This window comes from Notechis scutatus, chromosome 9, assembly GCF_049901735.1.
Source record: "Notechis scutatus isolate UNSWTSFEM ecotype Mainland chromosome 9, rNotScu1.2, whole genome shotgun sequence".
Lineage (NCBI taxonomy): Eukaryota > Metazoa > Chordata > Lepidosauria > Squamata > Elapidae > Notechis > Notechis scutatus.
Genome location: NC_142017.1, coordinates 1057627 through 1084745, shown reverse-complemented (window position 1 = coordinate 1084745; position 27119 = coordinate 1057627). Strand labels below are relative to the sequence as shown.

Sequence of the window (27119 nt, the reverse complement as noted above, 5' to 3'; positions counted from 1 at the left end):
CAGTTCAAAGACCGAAGACCCGAAGCGACCCTGGGGTGCTTCCTTCCCAACAAGCAGCAGCAGCAGCCGCCACCAGAGTCGCCTTCCCCAGGGTGGGGGGTGGGGGGGTAACAGTTGCTGGACAGCCGGTTGCCCAGGCCAGTTGCCCTCCTCAATGAGGCCAAAAGCATTTCTTTGGGTCAGGAGGGGAGCTTTCAGACACCTCCCCAGCTTCTCACAGCCCGGAGGAGCCCAGTTCTGCAAGAGAGAGAGAGAGAGAGAGAGAGTCAGCGCTCACCCCCCATCCCTGGGAAAGCCGGGGCTCTGGTCTCTCTGCTTCCTCAACAGCGGCACCACCGCCGTTGGAAGAGGAGCGTCTGGAACCCTTGCAAAGCCAGCCGGGGGGGGCGGTGGCTCCCTCCCCGCTGTGAGGAACCCCCCGCTTCAGCTTCTGCATGGACAATGCTGCATCTGTGCCGGCTGTGGCTGATGGATCCTCCCCCTGGATGAGAACAGCCACGCTCAGATGTCCCCACAGCCATTCAGCACAGGCCAAACTGGGGGGCTCTACAGGCCCCTCTCCCCCTCCCCCGCCCCGACTTCCTGAGTGAGAAGCAGGATTTCAAGGAACCAAGAGAGGAGCCCAGCTGAGCCACGGAACCTTCGAAAGAGACTGGACAGCCCTTTGACCAGGAAGGTATAAGATCTCCTATCCTGAGCAGGGGGTTGGACTGGAAGACCTCTGGGGTCCCTTCCAGCCCCCTGATCCCATGCTCTAGGTTCTATTTCAGAGGTCTCCAACCTTGGCCACTTTAAGACTTGGGGACTTCAACTCCCAGAATCTCTCGGCCACCTTTGCTTTGCTGGCTGAGGAATTCTGGGAGTTGAAGTCCATAAATTCTAAAGTTGCCAAGTTGAGGACCCCGGTTGTGTTGTGCAGCTGAGGTCTTTTGTACACAGCTGTTCCTTAGGCAGGGCCTTTTTGCACCTTTTTGTGTAACCTGTACAGCAGGATACCCGAGGCCCTTGGCCGATGCACCAATCGTTTTGCACACAGGTTTGTGGAGCTTCTCCCAGGAGCCCCGGAGAAGCCAAGCCGGCAGCCTTGGGAGGGCAGGGGTGAGGCCCATAGGAACGTGTGTGTGTGTGTGTGTGTGTGTGTGTGTGTGTGTGTGTGTGAATGAAAAGTTTGATGGATTAGTCTGGCAACTGATGGATTGGAAGGCATTTACATAGCCCGAGGCTTGCTGGAACTGGCTCCCGTTCTGCAGGGCAGAAGCCGTGCCAGGAGGGGGAGGACGCTCTTCAGGCTTCCAAGGAGGGGATGCTCCTTCCTGGGGGGTGGGAGGGGGGAGAGTGGCCGGGAGAGGGAGGGTATCCAGCCACTGGAGTGATGGGGGTGGGCTGCGTGTCCCATGCGCCAGGGCTAAAAACCATGGAAGTCCTTCCTACCACTCAGGAGGAGGAGGAGAAGGCTTGGCTCAAGGAGAAAGGGTGGCACACCCACCCCAGCAAAGTCCTTTGCTCCTTCTGAGTCCTCTCTCTTCCCCTTTGTGTAGCAGCCCCTCCCTCTTAGAACTCCCCTGGGCAGAGAGGCTGCCTCCTCCCCCCAGAGGTAAACTCTTCCCCCCATCGAATGCAAACAAGGCCCGGACTGCCAGTCAGCCCAGCGGATGTCCCCACTTCCCTGCCAACCTGTGCCACCTTCCCCTTCCCTTTCCCCACCCGCTTCCATCCGCTACACAGCGTTCACAGCGCCTTCTTCTCTCACAGTTCCCCGCCCAGCCATGGACGAAGCCGGGCTGTCGGTGCCTAGAGGGTCGCCCTCCCCCGCCCCGTCCTGCTGGCCTTCCTTTGGGGCTTTTGCCCAGAGAGCAAAGGAGAGCAAAGGAGAGCGTCTGCCTGCCTGCCTGCCTGGCCCAGCCTCTCCCGGAGCGCTGAATTCTGCACAGCGGACACCAGGGGGCAATGATGCCCAGCCAGAAGAGCAGGAGGCCCTGGGAAGCCAGCCCCCTCCCCCAAAAAATCAAATCTCTCTGGGCAACTTAAAGGACAATTAACGGGGCTTTCAAAGCCCACTTTCCACTTCCGAAATGCTAAAGGGAGGAAACAGTGGGGCAGAAGGCATTTTCACCCCACTAAGCTCAGCCTCTTAAGAGGGTCACGGAGGAGCCTTCTTGTTGTCTTCTGGTTGTCCTAAACCAGTGGTCCCCAACCTTTTTGTACCAGGGACCGGTTTCAAGCAGAAAATTTTTGCAAGGACCGGGGGAGAGAAGAGAGAGGGGGGCTTTCCTGTTGCCCCAGCTATTCCGAGCGCCCGTTTCACCCCCCCCACCGCCCGCCCGCCGGCAGCGCGCTTCAATCCACAGTGTCCCATTCTGCCTGCCTGCCTGCCTGCCTTAGTTTCTGGTTGTTTGGGAGCAGCTTCGTGAGAATCCATAATAACTATTCGCCTCTTTTACTCAGCCGAAGCTGTTCCGATTCAACCATTAACGAAGGCAGGCAGGCAGAACGAAGCACTGGGTTGAACCCGCGCGCGGGCGGACAGGGTGGGGGGGGGGAGAAACGGGCGCTTCGAGGGCTGCGGCGACAGGAAAGCCCCCCCGCTTCTTTGAAGCAGTTTCTTCCTGGGCTGGTGGAGGAGCGAGAGAGCGACTGAGAGAGCTGACCCAGAGAGCAGGACAGGCTTCGGTTGCTTCCTCCTCCCCTTCTTTCATTTGTGTCCTTGATCCCGATCCCAGCAGCATTCACCGAAGGTGAAGAAAGCCGCCATTTTTTTAAAAAAATTCTTTGCGGCCCGGTACAGAGTGCTCCACGGCCCGGTGCACCGGTCCGCGGCCGGGTGGTTGGGGACCCCTGTCCTAAACCATCCTGTGGTTTGTGTGGTTTTGACAGGTTATGTAAAGCTCTCCACAAACCTTGGCTTAGGGCCCTGGGTGAACTAGAATCCCCAGGTGTAAGTGCTGCACAGGCCAGGTCTCTTTCCTTCTCCCAAATGTCCGGCATTGCTGCACCTGGCAAAAACCTCCCTCATGCTAAGCAAAACCGATAAAAACAAGGCTGACAGGACTGAAGCCTTTGGCAGCTGAGAGCCGCATTTTCTCACTGGGGGAGAGGTGCTGTAGGTGCCGTGCCGAAGGCCGACACGAGGCCGGTCCAGGGAAGTCTAACCGGAGAAGGCCTACACCCGGGGGGGTTTGTTGCATTGGAGGTCTGAAGCCAAAGTCAGCCTGCAGCAAGGGTAGCTCCAGGCGAGCTGGTCGCCGTAGGGCTACTTCAATGGGGGCTTCTTCCGGCTGGAAACACACCCTGAACCTGCTGCGTGCTGACGAGGAAACGCCAGGCATTCAGTGCCAGGCCTCCTTTTACGTTTCCCACCTGGCGAGAACAGTGCAGCACAGTGTCCCCCTCCGTCCCGCCACAGGAGAGGCCAAAGGCCACCTGACCAAGGCCACCCCTATGCAGGGAGATCGTCTGGATGGCCCTCCATCCCCCCCCACCGCCCTTGGCAGCCTTTTCCCTGGGCCCACCTGGCCGGAGCAGGCCCACAGTGTCTTCCCCGTGGTCAGCCTACAAAGGGCATCCCTCCTTTTGCAAGGAAGACACGGGGCCTGGCGGTGGGAGAGGAGTTTTGGCCTTGGGAAGCTCGGGACTCAACAGAAACACAGCCCCCACCCCACCCCCTTACCCCAGACCTCGACCCAGCCCAGCGGCCTGGTGGTTTCGGGCCAGCATCAAAGGAGATACGCCAGCCCCACGAGGCCCAATAGGAGCCGTGGAAGGTCAGGTTGTGTTTTGGTGCCTTACCATGACTGCCTTGTCACAGACGTTCAGCTGAGGCTGCCCTGGGACCAGTGTGGCCTTGTGCTCTTGGACGACGGGAGAGACCCTTTCCAAAACAAACTGGTATTCGGCACTGGCGAAGCTGAAACAGAACCACAGCTGACTCAAAGACCCAAAGGAAGGGAACGCGGATAGGCCTGGCCAGAAACATACCCTGCTGTAGTCCCAACTGTTTCCTAAGACATAGGTCGGCTGAGGACACACTACTACTGGGCAGTCAACCCAGCCAACTGAAGCTTCGTAGAATTCCCAGAACTGGATGGCTCCATTTGAGGCCGTCCAGTCTGACCCCCTTTTCAATGCAAGAATCCCAATGAAAGCAACCCCCACAGATGACCGTCTAGTATTGCCTCGAACATGTCTCCCTTCTTGCTGGGGATCGTTTGTGGTGGATGGTCCAGGTTTGCCAGGTTTTTAAAAGTCCAAAGTGTTTCTCCTCAATTGCTTCCTTATCCTTTTCAGTTCAGGATCTCAGAGGCTGAAATGAGAGACTTCTGCCTCCAGAGCAGCTCCCCTCCCAGTTCCCGCTCCCCAACAGGGCAGTGGTTCTTGGGGTGATGAACAACCCCCACCCCCATGGGAAAAAAAACTCCCTGGGCAAGAGAGTTCGCTGCTAGGGTCCTGCCCTCTACCTTAAGGAGCAGCTCCTCCCTCCTCTTGGACCCCCTTATTTTTATCAGGATTATAAACATTGGCAGGTACTTGTTTAAGTGGATTAATGGCTCCTTTCCTCTGTGGCCTTATTTCAAGCACATCTTGGGGCTTAGACTTAGCGATCTCATTCTGTCTATCATATTTAGAGTCCCTTAGGGAACAAACGAGTGCAAATCACATTCGGAGACCAAATGGAAACCACGGCCGACTCAAGCTTCCTCTTCGCTTCCGGTCCGAGCTCACCATGGTGCCCGGCTGTCGGGCTGTAGCCGGCCCCCCTCCTTCTCCAAGATCAACCGCACTCACAAGCCTGGGACGTGTCATGGCAGCACTTTTCGCAAACGCCAACCAGTACCATCCTCTTGGGCAACTCTGCAGTGCCCCAAAGGAAGTGGGTGGCGTGTGTCCCATTGCTTGCAACCAAGCTCCATGGGGGTGAGCGGGCTGGACCACCACAACCCGAAGCAAAGAGGAAGGAAGCTGGCAAAGGAAAGTTGCCCCGGCTGGTGATCTGATCTTGCTTGCTCAGCTGGGAGGTCGAGCTTTGAGGGATCCACTGCACAGCGAAACAGGTCCTGTGCTACGGAGCAGCAGACCCTCTGCGACTGTATTTCTCCATCTGGGCAGCTTTCAGAGACCTGGCCTTCCATCCCCAGAAGGCCATGGATTCTCAGCAGGCTGGCTGGGGAACCCTGGGAGTTGAAGTCCAGACCTCTTAAAATCACCCAGGTTGAGAAACACGGCTGTACAAGGCTGGCAAAACTGCCCTAGATGAAGGCAGCTCCCCTATCTTTGGGGACCCAGAATGGCCTGCTTAACTCAAGGCCGAACCGGATGCTGGTTCTTCTTCAGGCGGGCCTCGGGCTCCAGAGGAGAAGGCCAGCAGCGCCCATCCACCAACTGGCAGCAGGCCTGTCCAGGTCCCAGGGAGATGTGCTTGGCAGGGGCCGTCCAGTCTCCACCCCTGGGAATCAGAGCCACCCTCCCCCAGCAGGCAAGACGAGCTGTGGGGCTACGCTTGCACAATGTCCCTGGTAGCCATGGGGCCATGCCTGCACAGGGGTCTCGCATGCCTCTTGTCTCCGACAGGCCACTCTGCCCCCAGGACGCACTAAATTTGTACTCCGCGTCCCCAAGAGTGGCTGGGAATTGCAGCGGAAGAATGAAAGGGGAGAGTGAGCCAGGGCTGGGTGAGCAGGTGGCTTGGAGAGGAGGCCGCCTGCGAGATTCCCCCTGTGTACCGGAATCATTCCAGGCTCTGGACGAAGGCAGGGAGGGGATGGAGTCCAGGGTCATTACACTAATCAACACTTTACCTCCGGGAGGTCCCCAGAGAGCCAATCAGGAATGGGAGGGGAGGCAGGTGGTCCCAGGCCCAGGTGTGGTGTGTGTGTTTAGCTCCTCTAGCATAATTGTGCTCCTGCAATCTGTCCCCCTCTCTTCCTTCTCCTCCTCCTCCCACCTGAAGCGGATCCGTAGGACGGAGCTCATTCTGGGGTTAACTCTGCCCTGGCTGGCAGCATCACCAGCTGGGAACTGAGGGGAAGGGGTGGGGGGCTTCATCCCAGGCATCTTTCGGGTTCTTTGCCCTCCCTTTCGAGGATGGCTGCGAATCCAAGGGATGGCAACCCTCGTGGCAAAATGGGCTGGGTCATCTGCAAAGGCGGGGCGGGGGCTTCCTTTGGGGGTGCCTCCCTGCCCATAGAGTTGCTCTCCCTGGGGGGCTGGCCAGGCTCCACCTGCCACCAAGGAGCCCTTCCACCCTTTCCACCCGAGGGCTCCTTGCCCTCTGGTCCAGGGTTACTCAACCTCAGCAACTTAAGACGTGTGGATTTCAACTCGCAGCCGACTTGGGAATTCTGGGAGTTGAAGTTCACAGATCTTAAGTTGCTGAGCTTGATTCTCATAGCTCCGCTTGCGCCTTCACCTCTACGGAAAAAAAGGGGCCAGGAGGTCGGTTCTCCCAGAGGCAAAGCTGCCCATAGACACCAGCATTCTCCCCCTTCCCCGTGGACAGGAATACGGTTGTTTGGCTGGCCTGCAGGCCACACGGCCCTTGCTGGCACATGCTTGAAGTCGTCGTCCCCCCCAGTTAGCATAGGCACCCCGGACAGGCTGGCCGCCAAGGGGGATACTTACGTTAAACTAACACAGATACACACCACATGCCTGCTGCCCCCTCCCAAATGGAAATGACGGGACTGCAAGGCAGAAAACCTGGGGTGTTTCTCCCATGACTGGAGACAGGAAGGAGGTCGGCCTGAGCTTCCTTTGGGTTGGCGGGGGAGAAGGGATCCCTAAAGCCCCGCCTAGCGCCTAGCGTGGTGCTGTCTTCCCTCCCCGGCATGTCCACGTAACCCCTTTCCCTTCACGGGATGGGGGGGGGCTCCTCTCGCTCAGGTACCCGCACCCTCCGCCTCACCTGATGGGGTACTTTTCTCCAGGGTCCTTTCCCAAGTGGAAGATCAGGGGGAGCTCCGAGTGCTCCTCTTGCTCGTGGGTGGTGACTCCGGAAATGTTCTGCCCCGGGCAGAAATCGATGCCCTGCAGCACCAGGAAAGGAGGAGGGTCAGCAGTGAGGAGAAGCGGGGGAGGACAAGGGAGGGGGGCAAAAGAGATGGAGCTGCAGCAGAGGCCCAAACGATTCCTCTCTTCCTCAGTCCGCATCCCACTCAGCTGCTCTCCATCCGGGCAGAGGCCATCATCCCTGGACCTTTGGTGCCTCAAGCTAAAATGCGAATTCTCCTTTTGGGGGATCATCTCCCTCTCCCCCTTACTGCAGTTTGCACTCCACACGACCCATGGAGCTGCTCCGTCACCATCCAGGTCAGGGTTTCCCCAAAGCGATTTTCTCAAAGGCAACTGGACTTTCTTGGGTTTTTCCTTGAAGGCGTTTCACTTCTAATCCAAGGAGCTTCTTCAGTTCTGTTTACTGAAGAAGCTGCTTGGATTAGAAGTGAAATGTTTTCAAGGAAAAAAACCCAAGAAAGTCCAGTTGCCTTTGGGACACCCATCCAGACTGTTAGGAATCTGCCCTCTGGGTCCATTCACCAACACATGAGCCTACAAGAGTGCAGCCTGGAGCATCTCCGGGGCAGCCCAGATGTCCTAGGCACAGCTGTGATTCCTGGCAACCTGCCTGGCTAAAAAAGACTTCGTGACAGATGAAACCCTTCCCAGCCCTGAACATACCAACCATCTTGCCCTGGATCAGGCTCAGTCCGCATCTACACAGGTGTCAAAGGACAACAGGTGTGGCAGGAAAGGAGTCAAGCGGCTGAGTCCCAATTCTCCCCCAGGCAGGTTCCTCTCTCCCTGGGCATTGTGTCTTAATTCTTCATGGGTGGGAGTGCCAACCCTCTGCCTCACATGGCATTCTACATCCTGGCACGTCTAGACGATATAATGTCATTTGACTCTTGCCTCACCTTGGCAGGGCCAGAGAAGGAAGGCGTGTGCCCCTTCCAGGACCCTCCTCCTTGCTTATCGTTGATGGCCCAGCCCACCTTTCCAGGCTGCTGTTGCTTCCCAGAAGACCAAGGGTGCTATTAAGGGAGGCGGGGAGGTGGCCCAGCTGTACTTTGCTTGCACATAAAACAAGCATTCATCCAAAAGTCTCTTTACAGACGTCGGAGGAGATGTGATTGGCAAACAATTTTCTAAAAATATCCTATCCGTCTTTAGTGGATAGGCTGGTCAGTGGAGCAGTTAATATTCTGCTTTTCAATAAAGTAAGAAAGGTTAGAAGCTCATGAAATCCCATTTACCTGCGCAGAGCTACAGATTTCTGTCTCAGTGGCTGGAAGGAAGGAAAGAGGGAAAGAAAAGGCTGTGATAAGCTGCAGCAGGCAACCCTCGAATGGATTTTGAACGGCCATGGAGGTGATGGACCTTTTCACCTTTGGTTGGCCAGAGACCCAGCAAGCTCTGCTTTTCTGCAAAGCCCAAATCTCTTCTTAGAGAGGAGAATAATGGAACGACAACAACAGCAGCTAATAAGAGCCAAAAACCTAATAAAAGCCCAAACCGGAACAATTGTAACTTGGATGCAAATCAAAAAGGCTATTTAATTAAGAGAGTGCTAATTAGCATGGGGGGCCTATAGTGCAAATGTGGTTTTTTGCACGAGGTAAGAATTTATTCTCTGGGTATTTGCTGCCATGCTGTCTGTTTACAGAATCCGTTGCTTCTCATGTTAACACCGGCTTGAAATCGGGCATTCAACCAATCACCAAGGGTGGGTTAGGATCCGTCTGCTGGTCATTAGACACAGATCTCCTCCCTCTGGGTGGGCAACTAGAGCTGCTAGTCGAGATTAACCAGTATCACAGGACATCCGGTGTGCCAACCTGGAAGCTTTGAAGCCTAACACCAGGCGAAGCACAGAGTGTAAATTCTTAATAAAAGCACCTGGAAGGTTTGCCAGACTTTTTAAGAAATAGGTCCAGAATCCTCCACCCTCCTACCCAAAAATGTCCCCTGCAAACAGCACTCCGCTGTCACTCATTTATCGATATGCTAATGACGTCCCTGAAACATCCAGCGTCCATTGTTCAAGTGTAAGGAAGAACCCATCTTCTTCAGGCTTTGCCCTGCTCTGCCTCTGGCGCTGAATCTCAACTGTGTGGTTTCCTCCCTCTTAACGCACGCCAACCCTCAGGGTCACCCCGCTCAGGGGTTGCGGTTGTGTTCCTGCATCTGTTTCCCAGCCAACAGCCACAGATGCTCAAGAAATATAAACAAGAAGCTAAGCAGCAGACGGGCACCAGTTGGCTCTCCCCAAGCACCAACGTTAACATGCTTTGATCTGGCAGCCCATCACCTGGGCACCACCTCCGTCCTCCTGCTCAGCCAGCCCTGCCTTCCTCCTGCAAAGGGGAGCTGAGATGCACCTTCAGGATTCCAAACCGAGCCTCTCCTTTCCTAACATGAACCGCTGCACTGCTGCAACGCATGAGGTTTAAGTAAGGTAGGATCAGAGGGGGCGGGGGGGGCCATCCGCTGCAAGAAGCACCCAAATGGTCTACTCTCCAAGGCTGCCTTCACATCTGGGCAAGCTTTGGACTTGAGAGATGTCCTCATCTGCCCCATTCCAGACCTGGGAAGGAAAGGGCACTAGAAATGACACCTCCCCCCCCCCCAAGAATAAACCAGGCTGGGTGGGGGAGTCCCAACATCTCCAAGGCAACGTGGCCTCTGCCTCCTTTCCAAACCTTCAAACTCTTCGGTGTCTCTAATTGATTCTCCAGCGCACCTGAGATGTTAATCTGTCTGCCCAGATTTAAAGAGTTACCTATTATTATGTTCAGGAAAAAATCGTACCTCCACAAGTGTCATTTTTCATATCTCAGTTATTTACACCCACTAAACCTCCCTTCTGCTCCACACAACCCATTAATCAAGGGATGACAACTTAAAACTGTGCAAACAAGAACCACTTGTAAATCACAATGGCCCTTTTACAGTTTCTGGATGGCAGCTAAGTAAATATTCTTCCTCGGTCAGTTACAGCTGCAAACCAACTCTGCCAGCTTCTTCTTAGCCAGGTGGATTTCCTGCTGAGTTGCTTTGCTTTGCTTTCCTTCTTTTGGCATATCAAGAAAAACAGGTGCTTTTTGCAAGAACGGTGCCCTCTCTTGATAAGCTAAGATAAACAGAATTCGGCCAATCCAGGACCAAGCAAGCCTTGAACAACCGCAGTTCTAACCATAGGATAACCCAGAAGCACCACCTGCCCCCCCCCCTGAGGTTGCCCACTCCTATCCCTTCACACGGCAGACAGGACGGCACCCTTTGGGTCTCCAGGGACATTCAGGGAACGGTCTGGTCTACCAAAAGGCAGCCTCCTTCCCTCCGTTATCCCAGCCTTCAACTGAGGCATTCCAGCCAGTTCAGGGTGCGGGTCAGATCCCAAGAAGGAAGTCTCTAAGGAAATTTGGCCTTATTCCCTTGGGTCCAGTGGAGCAAAACATCCAATTAAAAAGCTGCCTCGTGTTCCGCTGAGGAGGTCTCAGCCGCTGCTGGCTGTTGCAATCCCTGTTCTCGTGTTCAACGTATGTGTTTAATGCTCCCTTTACATAAAGGAACCAACAACATCAAGTTGCTTTTGTTTATGTATCTCCCAGCCTCACCATCAATAATATTGATAAAAAAAACTGGAGACAGCAAAAAGGAGATTAAATAGCAATTATACTTTGCGAGTGTTTCAAGCATCTGCAACAAAAAATGTAATGATATTCGGCATTCTATTTTTTTTATACACAAAAAAACCAACGATTACCTAGTGTTGTAATTAGTATCAAAGCACAGAAGAATAGGACCAATTTTAGCCCTCGCACAATCTTCATGTTGTTAATGGGGGTTCTGTCCACTAACTGGGTGCTCCAGTTGTACCCAGCCCAACCGCAGACAACACAAGCAGCAGGAACGCCATGGACTTTTAATCACCCTATGATGTGCAGTATAATTACTGACTTTTATCAACTAGCAGTTAAACAAAGACTTAGAAGGGAATAAACACTCCTTAATGGCACTTCTGCCACCACTCACAAGGGGATAACCTTGGAACCAGCAGCTCCATTATCAAAGCTGGGCTCTTTCTCACAGACTCACACCGGGCAGACAGGCGGCGAGGGTCCAAGGCCCTTCCTCCCAGCAGGCCGGCCTGAAATGCTGAAGTTGACCAGAGGAACAAAGAAAGGGCCTCCCACCTTCTCTCCCTTCCCAGGGTTTTTCAAACTTGGCAGCTTTAAGAATTCTGGGAGTGGAAGCCCACACATCTTAAAGCTGCTATGTTTGAAAACCCGAATTAGTCTAAATGTTTTCTTTTTAATACAATCCTGATCCTCCCTAAAAGCTTTTTAACACCTCTGAAGCCTCCTTAAAACTACATCTTGCGTTGAAGTTGATGTTTTGATGATGCATCACTTTTGAAAATAGGGAGGGAGGGAGGGAGGGAGGGAGGAGAGGGAGGGAGGGAGGATGGATGGATGGATGGATGGATGGATGGAAGGAAGGAAGGAAGGAAGGAAGGAAGGAAGGAAGGAAGGAAGGAAGGAAGGAAGGAAGGAAGGAATTTTCAATTACCTGGCTGAACTGCTCCCAGGAATTGCTCCAGGTCCAGTAATGGGCCTTATAAAGCCCAACCCGCACTGCCATCATCTCATTGCCACGGTAATAAAATATTGGCCTGATTGAGAGGATGGGGAGGGACAAAGAGAGAGGTACAGCCACATGAGAAATGTAACATATCCAAAGAAGTCGCTTCCCCCCCCCCGCCAGGCAGCTACAGAGATAAGGGAGACAAACTCTTTAGCAAAGCCTGGCCGGCAACTTAGCTATCAGTCAGGAGCAGGCAGGCTTCTAATAGCCTTTCTGCAAGGTTTTCAATTAGCATTTTTAAAAGCATCCATCAAGAGGGAGAGCTTGCCTAGCAAAGTCAGAAGGAAACCTTATACCAATTGTCTTGCCAGTGATTGTTCATCCTTGAACTGTGAAATTTCACACAGAGGAGGCCGCTGACTTAAAATACTCAAGGGAGAAAGGCACCTGTGTGATGGAGATGCCAAAGATACAGGAGGCCAAATTGCCAGCCCCAAAGCCAGGAGAAACCAAGCTTTGAAATTTGCTTGGAACTCAAATAGAGCAACATGTATATTTCAGTCAATTATTTTGCAAAAAAAAGAAGAACGCACCACATTATTCGTACAAACTCAATGTTGTGGAGTTGGGAGACTGAGGGTAAGTTGGTCTTTCCTGGAATTATGTGGCTTTTAATTGACCAAATCTAATTTGGCTGAGTGAATTTTAGGCCAGTTGTGCTGGTATCCTGTATTGTATCGTGTCCATAGCTCGACCTAAAACCTTAGCAGCAGAACCGTAGGAAGGGGTCCTTCAGGAAAAGGCCACAGGGTCATAACGTAAGCAGAGAAATTTTGGTCAAAATCGAGGACTCTGAAGTAGAAGAATCAACATTGTAAACACTAAGCTCCATGGAGTGACAAGGCAGTCACCAATATACGTTTCGAGCTCCAGATACAACATCCACAAAAGGTTTAGGAAGCAGGTGCTTCACCCTCACGAACAAATGGCAGGAGTAACCCTTCTATAATAAGAGGCTCCAAAAATAGCCACCTATTTCTGCTGCACCTCAATAAGGCTGAGGGTGGGGAGGGGGGATTGGCAGAGAGCTGTAAGAGGAGGGGGATGCCCGTAACTCACCTGTCAATTAGTTTGCCTTGCAGGAGGACAGGCAGGAGGTCGATGCCGTCGATCTGCCTGTCACTGGGAGGCTGCAGTCCTGCCAGAGAGAGGCAAGTGGTGAAGAGATCCATCACGTTGGCCAGCTGGTAACTCACCTGCAAGCCATAAGACAAGAGCACGTGTGAGAACTCTTGTTTCAATGTCGGACATAAACTGTTTCAACTCCTACCTCAAAACGACGCTATAGAGCCCTGCACACCAGAACAACTAGACACAAGGACAGTTTTTCCCCGAATGCCATCACTCTGCTAAAGAAATAATTCCCTCAACACTGTTCAACTATTTACAAAGTCTGCACTACTATCACTATTAATCTTCTCATCACTCATCACCCACCCTCTCCCACTTGTGACTGTATGACAGTAACTTTGTCGCTTGTACCCTTACAATTTATATTGCCTGTTTCCTGGTATGATTAATTGCTTATTGTGCCCTATGACTATCATTAAGTGCTGTACCTGATGATTCTTGACTCTTGACTAATGAATCTTTTCTTTTATGTACACTGAGAGCTTCTGCACCAAAGACAAATTCCTTGTGTGTCCAATCACACTTGGCCAATAAAGGATTCTATTCTATTCTATTCTATTCTGTTCTGTTCTGTTCTGTTCTGTTCTGTTCTAGTTCCAGTTCCAGTTCCAGTTCCAATTCCAATTCCAATTCCAATTCCAATTCCAATTCTAATTCTAGTTCTATTAATTACCCAGATTGTTAAATATGCTTTTTCAAAAGCAACTGGATTTCCTTTGGCTTTTTTATGCTTTATTAAAACCAAGCAAGTCCAGTTGCCTTTTGAAAAAAGCACCTTTGGGACAACCGTGACAGGATGACTGAGACGGACATGTACCCGGATTCTGGATCTCCCAAGTGACTGGGAGAGATGCGAAGGGCCTCCAAAGCTATTTGGGACGCTGTAGCCACAGCCACCAGCAGGGTTCTCCAGAGCACCATTTCCCAACCACAGCAACTTTAAGAGGTGTGGAATTCTGGGAGTTAAAAGTCCACACTTCTTGAAGTTGCCAAGGTTGAAAAATGCTGTTCTGGACTACTGAAGGATGTTGGAGATGCAGGAAAAAACAAAGAATTTCAACTCCACATAAACATTTTAGGGCTGAGATTCTGGGATGCAGCTCCAGAGGAAACCCTGGCCGGCAGCAGCATTTTCCCACACCAGAAATGAACGGTCAGATCCCCAGGAGTGGAAGGTTTGGGTAAATTCCAAGGACCTTTTTATTCCTGCCACCAGCCCAGGACGGGTGTATGACAATTACACTAATACCAAAGAAATGGTGGAATAGAATCATTTTGAAAAGGATCAAAAGGAGGGACAGAATGAAACGTGAATGACAAAAACTGAAATATTTATTTTTGAATAATTAAATTGAACTGTTCAATTGTCCCACAGCACGTGGGCTGCAGCAAGTTGTCCCGTTCCACCCAGGACTGCCAGCAACCGCCTTGCTCTTCCTCCCCTTTATTCCACCGGGCCTGGAGAAGACAGCTCGTTTTCAGCAGCCAAGTCTATCGCCCGTCTCCCATCCTCTCCCTGCACGGAGGACAGAAAACCTCTTAAAAGAACCTGAAGGCCAATGTTACAGCCACTTGGGTTTATCTGCAGCACCATATTGGAGAGATAAAATCTGGGGCGGGGGCGGAAACGGGAGGAGGCTGCTGGGGGAGGGGGCTGCCCTCTGCTGTTTTCAGAGGCCGAATGTAGCACTTTCTTCTGTCGACAATCTCTCTCCCTCCTTTGCCATTCCCGTAACAAAATGGGGATGAGAAGGGAAGAGAAGGTTCTGAAGAGACGTGGTGGCTCGGTGAAAAAAATAAATAATGAAAGCCAGAGAGGAGCCAGATCAGATATTTTCCATATCAGCAAACAACAGCCCGTATTACCATCCGCGAGAAGAGGGGGCCTTATATATATTTTATAAACTCTCAGCACATACAGAGCGTATTTAAGAAAATGAAATCCCTTTTGCCGCGGGCCACATCGGGAGAAGAACTAGCCAGCTCCGGCATTATCAGCGCTTTCAAGCTCTAACTCTGAATCAAAGGCGACAATTAATAAAGTTTCCCCCACCAGGAATGGAAAGGAGGAAAGCTAAATATTTGAAACCGGGTGAACAAATGTCAGGGTGTTTTTAAATAAAATCCTTTTACATTTATCACAGCAAGCAGACCTGATATCTCTGTCTAATTCAATTTCAATTTGTACCTTGTGGGAGATAGCGAAGAAAAGGTTGCAGTGCTGTCTTTGGCTTGATAGGTTCTTTTCTCCTTCAGGGAGCAGAACAGGCGGGGGGGGGGGGGGGGCTGGAGGGGCTGGAACAGGAGAAAGGAGGCTGAAAGGAGCGCAAAGACAGAAAGTCCTGCAGCTGGATCCTTCGGGAAAGCAGAAGCAGCAGGTGAACTCGCCCAGAAAACTCTGTTTACAGGCAGTCCTTGAGATACCACTCTAATGAAGCCTGCAGATTGGTCATTAAGTCGCAAATGGATCAGCCGCGTGACTGACCTGATTTTACTACGGTAGCTTTATTAGTGGTTAAGCAAATCCAGGGCTCACTACGGTGCAGGTTTGCCAAAAACTGGAAGTGACAGAACATGAAAACAATTCAAAACCATCCATTTCCTACAACCCAGCAGTGAATGCCGTTATTATACCTATAGATCTGCAAGATGCCATATAAAGCAAAACTACTGTTAAGTTCTACAGAGAAGATCCCCCCCCCCCAGATTCCTACCTGTCCCGCAGGTATGTGTCCTGGCCACCAGGCGATAGCTGGCTCTCTCATGCCACCTTCAAAAGTTGTTTCCTTGCCACATAGGAAAGGGCCATTGCTGCCTCCTGCATAAAGAGAAAATAATTCCAAAGCATTTCTGGACAGAGGAAGGTAGAATTTGAATTCAGGCTAATGGGCTAATAAGTCATTCAAAAAGACACTGTCGACTTAACACCCCTGCCCCCCCCGCCCCCGATATAAGTATTTGTAGGCAATGCCCTTGGAAGAAAGCAAATCTGCTTCTAATATTCTGTCCCAACATTACCAAGGTCCACTCTTGAGAAAACTGACCTTGCTCTGGGGCTGAAATGAGGGCGGCACCATTGTCAGATGTAAAAAACACAAAAGTGTTGTTGCTGATGCCCAGATTTTGAAGGTGGCTGAGAATTTTCCCAATGCTAAAGTCAATTTCCCGCACAGCATCGCCATACCTAAGAGACAGGGAGAAGGAATTACAAAGCAGTCGAGGTAGATATGAAGGTATCGGAGTATACTCAATGTATATATGTATATGTGTATGCGTGTGTGTGTGTGTGTACAGACATGCAGGGCGCGGGGGAGCAGAAAAGGGCTCTCTCCCGACTGCCGCCTCCGCAGCCGAAGACTTTGTGCCACAGACTGTTGGGAGGTAATTCTAGCCGAGACTCTTAGACCTTGTGGGACAGCCAGGTCATTTTAACCACAGTGTATATTCCTAGGAGTAAAAAGCCAGTGGGGGCTGAGGTAAATGTCTCAATGGTGTCTTATACCACAGCTCACTTATGGTGAGTTACCTCAGTTCCCACCAAGTGGCTTCCCTCAGGGAATAAGGTTGACTTCTGTGTCCTGAATAGTTTTAGCCAAGGCTCAAGTTTTTAGGAGTAAAATATTGGTGGGATCCGAGATAATCTCAGCCATGTCCTGTTAAAAGGACCAAACCACCTCAGGTGAGTAAGAGTTAACATTAGCTTTAAAGGTAGTATTGCCTCAGGAGCTGAGCTTGCTCTTGGGAATAAAATGAATTCTTGGGACATGAGGTAATTTTAGCCAAGGCTCAAGTTAAAACACACACTTGGCCAATAAAGCCTATTCTATTCCTCTACTCTACTCTAAACATGTAGAGGATTAACTACCTCAAGGATCTAAAGGCAAAAACTAACCTAAATCACTTCAGGTCCAGGAGCTGACCTGTCTTTTGGGAAGGTAAACTCTCAGGGCCTAAGGCAATTTTAGGGACGCCTTCCTGCTCCTGGAGAGTAAGAGAAACTCCTGGGGCTGGAGACCATGTCTTTGGGAACAGTAAAAAAAACCTATGGTCTGAAGGATTCTCACGGGCATAGCATTCCAATTCATTGTAGCTTGTTTCATTCATAGGATAAAGAACATAAAAGGCCCTTTTTAAAATTGCTGAATTGATTTTCTAGTCTCTGAACATCAGGTAGATATCTGGTGATGTTGATTTTTTTATTTTATTTCAAAGACCCTCACTATGCGAAATGAGAGGGACATTAGATTTATAGTTTTCTTGCCTGGCGTAACTTGAAGAAGAAGACCTCAACAGCCCCTTTTTAACGCTAGGTGTGGCTGATGATTCCTTTCGGCCATGTTAATGATTATTAAAGCTAAAACTAATAACAACCAATATGGCAGTTTCTTGTTAAGTAGCTTTGTGGGCTAGTTTGGGAAAAACCTGGATGATTATTTTTCCTGCAGTTTAAACAAGAAAGTAAACCATTACATGCATCACATTACCGTTTTACAAATGGCAGTGAGTCTCAAGCCCATTTGTTATTTTGCAAGTTACATTCAAGGGAAAGGAAGAGGTTGAGATTCCGTCAAGACAAGAAAATATTTTCAGAGAAGGGCTTGTCCTTCAGCATCGGCTGCATTTGTTTCCTCTCTTCTTGACTTTTCCCGAACTGGCAGTGTCTCTTTTTTTTTGCAGCTCCAAGCCATAGTGTACGGAAAAATAACTATAGTGTTACAGCAGAAACTCCTATGCTCTGAGCCCAAGAGGCAGTATGCTGAAGTGAGAACTGGCTGTGGAATTCTTTGAGTTGAAGTCCACACTTAAAGTTGCCATGTTAGAAAACCACTGATCTCCATGATGCCTCCGGCCTCTACAATTCTATAAAACACAGTTTATACCAGGCATGGATACCTCTGCTGAGTCAGACTAGAAGGACTGATTTGGGATTCTCTCTTGGGACATCGGGGAAGGGAAAGGAGAATATGCTCCTCAAAACCAACTTACAATCCTCTTTGGCTTGTGCCCAGGAACTCCCTGGAGGCATACACAGGGGCATGCGTGGCATCGATGACCCAATAGAGAAAAAATGGCTGATGGCCGGCTTGCTGGCTGCTTATGAAATCCAGGGCTTCCTGGAAGAGAGAAGCAACGTTCAATGCAATCGCCCAGGCTACAGGAAGGATCTTTGGGTTTGAAACAGGTGTGGTCAGAACAAAATTACCTGTAAATACATTTGAGTTAGGTTTGATTCTCCTGACTTACGATCAATTTTTATATCTTCATAATACCTACGATAGAAAAGACAACCAGAAAAACATTCCTTGCATTTTAGGTATGCAAAAATAAAGGAAAAAGGATTTGCTCCTCCTGATGCAGGCTGTTGCTGACAACAGCAACCATCAGCTCAATAAGCCAAGCTATTTTGCTCAAGTTCTCGTTCTAGCCTTTTCTTCATTCTGATAAAGACCTCTATGAAAAATTATGTGTACACTTTTCCATACAAAATGGATGTATGTTTTTGCAAGCCACCTTCCCTAGTGCATTTTTGTGTGTGCTTTACAGTGCAGGTTTTAAAGATGTGGGTGTGCTGCATTGTTCAGAAAAGCATTATCAGCTTATGACTGACTCAGTCTCGATTCAGATACCACTTCAGGAACTGCGAGCTGGGAACGTTCATGTTAAAATATGAACTTTCTCTTCCCTCTTAGTAGATAATAATGTGACGGATGAACTGTATTTCATATCTGAATTTTGTTTAACATGAGCTACCTGGAATGAGTAGAATAGATGGCCTGTAAATGTATTTTAAAAAATGAAATCCATATGGACAAGAAGTAAATGGGAGGCTGGCCTTTCCTCAATGATTAAAGTATAACCCTTGAGTTCATACATAATTTATTAGATGTAGTAGTTTCTCAATAAATGGATCCAGATCTCTCAAATGTGCTTTCAAGGTGGTTCATCATTTTCACTGCAAGTATTTGCATTGTGGCAGAAATTCTGAAATGTGAGGACCTGCCCAGGTACTTGATCCAGAAATTTACAGCTTCTTAAGGAAAGGAAAGCAATACAACCACTACTCAAACTTGGCTAGAAGAAAAGCAAGAGAATGCACTCCAAAACTGCCCATGATCACAATGCTCAAAACCAGTTGAGCAAAACTACTAAAGGAACAAAGAGAAGTGAGTAATATAAAAAAAGGTTAATACCTGCCGATCATTTCCGTATCCCTATAAACAGGGATGTTGGGGGTGGCCTTGTTATCATACGGTCCAAAATGGCAATTGGGAGAGCCAAACCAGGTGTCAAAGCCATGCCTCAAGGGATGGAACTGAGGTTGGTGGCCCAGGTGCCTAGAAAAAAATGATGAGCCAAAGAAGGGGGAAATTGCATCAGAGGGCAGCCAACAAACTCCTACGTTCCATTAAAAAAAAAAACCACAATTCAGGGAACTGGAGAATAGAAATAACACCCACAGCCAAGCAGCAAGCACTGGAATACTTCTTTACGGCACTTCTTCAATCTTTCTAGTCCATTCCTCCCACTTCTGAAGCTTCTTTGCTTGGCTCCTTCCTCTCCATCCTGCCCTGAGTAATGCTACCTGTTTACTTTTTGGATTGCCAGGCCATCTTTCAAAACCAGGGTTTCCTAAGGCAATTTATAACCCAAACCATTTGCTGGTGCTCAAGTATGCATGAGTCATGTATTGCTCCTTGCCATTCGCAGGGATCTGCTCAGCAGCCCCTGGGGTTCTTTGGCTGGTCTTCAATGGGGCAGAGGAACAATGGCAAATAAGGATGGAACAGAAAATAAGCTGCTCACAGCTGTGGCACAGGGGAAACTACAACTACTGGAACTGCACTTGCCTGCCAGGGACAAAATTGCCCTCCAGTGGAGAAAAGTGCAGGAAGAAACATAGCCGGGTGATTTTTTCCTGGGCTTGCACAAGACCCGTGTGACTCCCAGGAAATATTCTGAGAAAATGCCCTTTCCTGGGCCAACAGTCCCTACTCACAGTCACTCATGCCCTAGTCACTTCCCATCTCGATTATTGCAACACACTCTACGTGGGGCTGCCCCTGAAGAACATCCGGAAGCTCCACCTGGAGCAAAATGCAGCGGCCCATATGGTTTTGTGCAGATCCCAGCGTGCCCATGTGTCACCTCTCCTGCAGGAGCTGCATTTGCCGATGTGCTTCTGGGTGCAAGTCAAGGTGCTGGTTATCCCTTTTAAAGCCCTTCATGGCTTGGGACCTCAGGTGATCTGAGGGAAGGTCTCTTGCTGGTCACCTCTACCTGACCCACTAGAATGGGGAGGCAGGGAATGCTGTGGGTCCCATCCCTGAGGGAGATACACCTGGTGGGACCCAGGAGGAGGCCCTTCCCCGGGGTGGCTCCCTCTCTCTGAAACTAGCACTATTCTGAAAGGCCCTGAAGACCTGGTTCTGCCAGCGGGCCTGGGGAACCCAGAGCGGGATGGAGTCCGTCAAGCGGCTCATGTGATCTGCTGTCGTTGGGGTGAAGGGTGGGAGTTGGGGGGTGATTTATTTTTCCCCCCAGATTTTGTTCTATTGCACTTTATTAATTTATTTGATCCTTTTTGTTAGTTTTTACTGTTTTTTATTTTAAATAGGGTTCTACATTCTGTAAGCTGCCTTGAGTCATGGGCGAATAGGCGACAATATAAATTCAATAAGTAAATAATAAATAAATGTGCATTCACTACACATTCTATCCCTGTCACCTGAAAACGCCTATTTTCCTGGAGCCACGTGGCCACTTCAGAATCGAATAATTGCACGTCCCTCTTTAGAGCTTTTGTTTCAGTCAAATCTTCCTCTGGAGGAAGAAGGAAGCGAACTTCCAGGGTTTAAATGAAGAGCGTAAGCAACTAAATCCGCCAGCAGAGCTACAGAGCTTTGGTCCTGGACTGAGCCAGCCCAGGCTGGGAATCAGCTGTCTGGAAAGGGAGCGTCCTCTTCCAATTAAGCCCCCCCCCCCCCATGCTTCTTGGATTTGTCGCCCAACATGCAGGCAGCCTCTGGAGAGCACCTGGTTGGGGAATAATCTGCCATATAACAATCAGGGACATTAATGAACCAGGTGATAAATAGGAGGAACACAACCACTTCGGTCTTTCGCTTTCTTCCATTTTTCTGTGGATCAAGGAACACATTATTTTTTGCAGCTGCTGCAAGCTTCTTTTTAAGAACCATGATTTATGTAGGCAAATCATTTCCTGGCTGTTTCTGTTCTTAACACCTGCGCCAGCACTACAGAGGTGGGTCATCAATTTAAATGATCCAACTCTTCGCTCATTTAAAGATGCTCCCAGGATGCAGCACAGGCAGATTGAGGTCAATATTTGCTCACCGGCTCTCCGTTTACCCTCTGCCCGTCTAGATTATGGCCCAACTCTTCAAAGGTGTGCTAACCTCATCAATCCTTTTTCCTGTGGGAAGGGCACATTTAACTGGGGTCAGAGAGAGGCACTTTCCCCTCTGAGAGTAAAGGACCACATCTCCATAGTCCAAGGGAGTCAAAACCGGAAGAACTGACAACCAGGCACAAGCACTGCAAGCATTGCCGTTGGTAATGAAAAGAAATGGAAGAAGCACATGGATAGCTCAGAAATCAATCACAGCACATGGTTATCCAGACAGCTTGCCTCGATTTCTGAAGACTAACAGACTGAGATAGAACTCTACAAAAAGCACAGAGAAATAAGGTAGCCAGAAAAAAAAAGCTTTACCATTTGCCAACTATCTTATTGGCATAGCCTGCTTTCTTCAGCAATTCTGGAAGGAGCAGCTCAGAATCCGGGATCCCCCCAGTTATGTCCTGGGGCGTGTAGGCTGCATGGAGACAAGAACACTTTAGGTAGATGAACAAGCCTCAGGAGTTGGATTTGTGAGCTGGTGCTCTCAGGTCTGAGGGTCGTTCGAGGATTAGAGGCATCTAAACCAGGCTATGCCGAAGACGCCAAGAACAGATTCCAACGACTCTCTCTTGGGATCCATTCAAGGTATGTATCCATTTCCCATTAATTCTTTACATCAGGAAAAGCAAAAGGCTACACTGAGTTTTTTAAATACACAGGAAAGAAAAGGGAAGGGGTAAAACCCTAATCCAGCAAATTTGTGTGCCATATTTTGAGCAGCAAATCTGACCTCTCGTGCTTTACAAACTAGCAGAGAAGGAGGCTTTCGACCAGGTACAGAACGAGCCAAGGAGACTTGAGAAGATCTCTATTTGTTTATCATTTAGATTTACGAGGCCACCCAACTTAATACTGACTCTAGATGGTGCCGGGGCTGCAGGCTGGACCTCTCCCCACCTACCAACACCACCTAAAAGCAGCCTCGGAGAACGGAAGGAGATCCCTGCAACACCCTGCTTTCCCTTCCCAAACGCCATAGCCAGTCCAGGAAGATGCCCCAATGAATGGCACTAAAGCTGCTGGGAGGCAAGAAAAAACTAGGAAGGTCACGCTATTCTCTTCTCAGGTGCTCCAAAGGCCAACAACAAATGCAGGTAGTTCTTGACTTACAACAGTTTGTTTAGTGACCGTTCAAAGTTTCAACGGCACTGAAACATGTTTTCCACAGTTTTACAACCGTTGAAGCATCCCCTTTATCGCGTGGTCAGAATGCAGGTGCTTGGCAACTGGGGCCTATTTATGATGCCTGCCGTATCCTGGGGTCATATGATCCCCTCTCGTGATCTTCTGACAAGCCAGGTAAATGGGGGTGCCATATTCACGTAACAACTGTGTTAATTTAACAACTGCTGGAATTCACTTAACTGTGGCAAAAAGGTCTGTAAAATGAGGAAAAACTCACTTAACAAATTTCTCACTTAGCAACAGAAATTTTGGACTCACTTGTGGTTGCAAGTCAAGGACTGCCTGTATGATTGATTCTATCTTCATGCGATGCCCCAGCCTACTAAAGCAGATCCCGATTCTTTCAGGGCCCTAAATCCCTGATGCTCGTCTTTGGATGAGGTGGGCTGGAAAAGACTTCGAGAACTATTAAATGTCAGTGCAAGTCATTGAGAGCCAAACTGAGGACCTTGTAACTCCCAGCATAGCCATTTAACAGGACTTTTCCATTACCCTGGCTAGCCCGCCTCTATTAAGCCATCACCAAGAAAGGCAACGGGCCCTTAGCCTACTTTGGATGCTGCACACATTCTTCCATACTCTCTTGCCCTTGTCGCTCTAGGAAAAGCCCCCCTCTTCCAGCAAAGAGAGAAACACCCACACTTGCCAGCATGCAGCATGCATCAATCTGGAGCTGTAAATGCATGCTTCAAAACATATGGTCTCCTCCAGCATCTGCCATTTTGGAACAAACAATTCTCATGCCAGCTAGATTGGCCTCCAATCAGCTCAAGCTGGCATCTCCCCATGAAAATCCTGGAGCAAAGTACGCATTATGGGCAGCTTAGTGATGCCCTCCAGATGCCCTTGACGAGTTCAGAGAACATATTTCTGCTAAAAGAGTAAATTTCAAACAGATTGCTAAACTACAATAACACACGACTACTTTAATAACTCTTTTGTCAAAATGTTCCTTAACCCCTTTGGCACAGAAACAAGCGCAGTCTTAACCCAAATTCTAGAATATAAACTGCATTGTTTAGAAACATTTTTTTAAGACCTCAGCGGAGATCCTCTCCTCGTGGTAGTCTAAATGATCATGCAAAATAACTCTGAGGTTGCCTGTCCCTCCCTCTTTGCAGGTTAGCCAATGCACCCTGTAAGTCTCCCTTAACATGAAACTCTGAAGGCAGACCTTGCCCTTGGCTCTGCTTGCAGGAAGAGGACCTACCGTTCCTGGCATGGGCATTGGTGGTATAGAAGCCATTCCTTATAGGGAGACGGCCTGTCAGCAGGGCTGCCCTGGCTGAAAAGAAAAGAGAAACATGAAGACAACAGCCGATCCCCCAAGCCTGCCTTTCTTTCAAGCACCCAACTGATGACGACAGTTCTGCTCTTTCAGCATCACTACAGGGAACCCTTGACTTACGACCACAGTTGGGACCAGAACTACGGTTGTAAGTTACGCTGGTCATTAAATGAGTTACCATGTGACCATACCCAATTTTACCTTTTTTTGCAGTGGTAGTGAAGCGAATGCCACAGTTGTTAACAAAAAGTTGCAGACCGCAGATCCGCTGCAAATTGCCATAAACTTAGCCAGCTGCCAAGTGCCCAAAATGCAATCATTGGGTGGGTGGGGGGAGCTCAGAACTTTGAAACTGGATAGTAAATAGCTTTTGAGGGAGGTCCATCAGAACTTTGAACGCCTGCTAAGCAGCATAAGTTGAGGACTACCTGTGATTACCACTATTGCAATGTGTAGAACTTTATCCTAACTGCTCCCCAACCAGGCTGATCTGTGGGGAGCTTGGATGGACTACTAGACTATCAGAGGAACTGAACTATTTTGGAGAATGGAACATTTTCTCAGGTACTTTCTAGAGCATTTAATCTGTAACACAAAAGACCTGTGGCTGTACAGTAGTTTTGGGTAATGCTACATCTTAGCACACAGCTTTTTACCCACAGGCCCGTGACATTTCCCTCATTCTCCAGTCTACTTACATGGCGAACAGAGAGGGTTGGCAGTGTAGAAGCTTGGGAAAAGCATCCCTTCTGCAGCCATCTGGTCTAAGTTAGGGGTTTCTTTGGAAGGATTTCCAAACACACCTAAGTCACCCCAACCCATCTGAAAAAACACCAACAAGGCAAGAAAAATAAAAGCTTTTAGAGCCAGAATGTTAGCTTTTAACCTTTATATTTTTCCCATTCAGGTATTGGAAAGCATCACTAGAGCACCCAACATGGCAATGCTCACTTAAGAGCGGGGCCGGCTCTTTCCACAAGTGTCATGGAAAGGGGGAGAAAGCTTTCAACTTTGCAGAGTCCCATATTAACTGAGCCTCACCTGGATTACCAACCAAGCATGGATACTGGCTGTTTCCTCTGGGACAATAAGGAAACCAAGCAGCCAAACTAAGAATGTGATGGCACCACTACTGACATCCCTCTGGGGGAACATTTATATCCCAAGTCTTTGGGCTCCATTCACAGTCACCAAGGTGCCCAGAACAGATCAAACCAGGATAATATTCCTGCTATTTTTTTTTTCTTATAGGAGAGTGGCTGCTTTTGAGCACAGTTTGGTTTTAAGGTAAAAGTGTGAAAAGCTTTAACTTTCTGGTGACCCTCAGAACTACTCAAGGCAAGTAATTCTGCAAGCAAATTATGTACTCTGTGTTGGCATAAGTCATTTTGTGGTTGCTGTGTGAATTTTCCATTCAGCATTACGAAATTAAAGGAAAACCCAGGGAAACGGTGCCAGGCCTGCCTTTTCTATACTGGCACCTGCAGCTCACACTCTTAGCCAGACTTCATCTACAACTTTTTTTTTAATGACACACACACATATGCTGAAAAATAATAAAAAGAGGAAAAAATGAGAGCGTCTTTGTTGTACAGAAAAATAGGCAAAACAACAGGAACTTTCTTCTAAGGAATACACATGTTCACATACACATCAACAATTTCCAGCAACAAAAACTTACTAAATAAAGAGGCCCATTAGGAAATTCTCTGCTAATAGTTCAGTCAGCAGAAAAGTGGACTAATTTCCCAAAAGTGGTTGATGAATCATAATCATAGGAACAGTTCAAGAGCCCAGAGCTGAATTCTAAAGCTCTGTTGCTGCTAGGTCTTTTCCTGAAACGGAGGGGCAGCTGCTATCCCAGTAGATTTCAGCCTGTCTAGGGAAAGTCTGTGACCCACACAGGCCCAGTCCTCCTTCAGACAGTCCAGGTGAGATGCTGAGAGGAGAGGTGAGCCTCAATCGCAGGGAGGCCATTCCATTAAGGGTAATGATCAAAACTGAACGGAATATTACTGAAATACTATTCAGAATGCAGGAAATGTGCAGTGGGGAAAGTCCCAATTCTCATAACCATTTTTCTATACAGAGTAAGACTTTTTGGCTTCCTGGCCTGCCAAAGCAATGTAAGTGTATAAGTAGTACAGTCACTTTGGAATGAGATGGGTGGCATATGAAATTAATAAACAAAGACTCAATATTTCTTCAAAAATCTGGTAGTATCCATAGAGATTGACTGGTCCATAAGGATTTTCAAGCTAAAGCTAACAAAAACTTAAACTTATCCCGGGCAGAAAGAGACAGGAAACCTCCAGAAACTTGGAATGCAAGAATTTCAAGACTGCACATCAGACAAAAAAGGCAAAAAGGCTCCCAGACACCCAGTGAAAATCAGGTTGGTTTAAGACCCTATAAGCACAATTCCCTGCTGTTTACAGTTTCCAAGAGCCTCATTCAGTGGAAAGTTGTGTGTGTGTTTTTTCTTCATCCCCACAAAATGAGCTGCCAATCGGCCCTGGGACTGAAGAAACGCAGGGGTGATTTTCAGGCATTTCCAACTGATTTTCCATTTTCTGAAAAGGGCTGAGAAGTTGGGCTAAGGGTGGAAAGACTCAGTTCCTGGCAGGCGGAGACTTTGAGTTGGCAAATTTTAAGCCCAGGAAGACGAGTCCTGCGAAGGGGCAGGAACTCGGGTCTCTGAAAGTGAACTGGGTGGTTTTGAAAAGGAGACCACCAGGAGATCCCTGGGAAATCGGGTATAACTCTCCTGAGTCATAATAAAACAAGAAGAGCCTTTCCGCCTGGGCGTCTGTCTTCTAGGCCCTGCCCGGCCTCCCCCAAGTCCGGGGCTGCTCAGGGTCCAGCTGGACCGGATGGGGGCTTTCCCTCTGGCCCCTCCAGCCAACTCCGCGCCCCCCAGGCCCCTTCCCCGGAATGAGGCGCCTGTGCTCACGTCGTCCATCAGCAGCAGGACCAGGTTGGGCGCCGCCGGGGTCCCGGAAAGGTTGGCCGCCCCCAGGCGCCACACGAGAGCCAGGCCCCAAAGGGCCAGCATCACCCGCCGCCGCCGCCGCCGCCCGGGCTGCGTCTCCATGGCAACGCTCAGGTTGAGCCGCCCCGCCGCGGGACCGAAAAAGCCTAGCCCAAAGAGGAGTGGAGCGGCCAGGCAGCGGGGTCGCCCGCCCTTCCGGCTCCCCGTCGAAGGTGAGGGCTAAAGCCAACCAGGGGGTGGAGCTCCTTCGGGGCTGCGGGGAAAGGCCCTTCCGTTCGCCACAGCTCCTCCTTGTGGGCATCGAGCCGCTGGCGGGGCTCTGGAGCGCCGTGGAATGAGTGCCTAAACCCTTTGGCCTGCCCCAAGCCCCGCAAGGAGCCTTCGAAGCGAAGCCGGAAGTGTACAGCTGCGAGGAAACGCTTCCTGCTACTTTCCCTGCCGGCGGGATTCAGGGGGGAGGCGGG

The 27119-nt window shown here is 49.5% G+C and overlaps 1 protein-coding gene across 1 annotated transcript; it reads right to left on the bottom strand.

Annotated features, from left to right (window-relative positions):
* Window positions 1–62: 62 nt before the first annotated feature.
* Window positions 63–27105, bottom strand: GALNS (galactosamine (N-acetyl)-6-sulfatase). Its single transcript, XM_026689757.2, is given in 15 exon segments — window positions 63–186; window positions 189–237; window positions 3787–3904; window positions 6899–7020; window positions 11563–11665; window positions 12697–12833; window positions 15483–15586; window positions 15813–15952; window positions 17755–17882; window positions 17972–18038; window positions 18960–19103; window positions 21503–21605; window positions 23586–23660; window positions 24362–24485; window positions 26617–27105. Coding segments are annotated over 15 exon segments (1590 nt in total). The 5' UTR covers window positions 26758–27105; the 3' UTR covers window positions 63–151.
* Window positions 27106–27119: the final 14 nt, after the last annotated feature.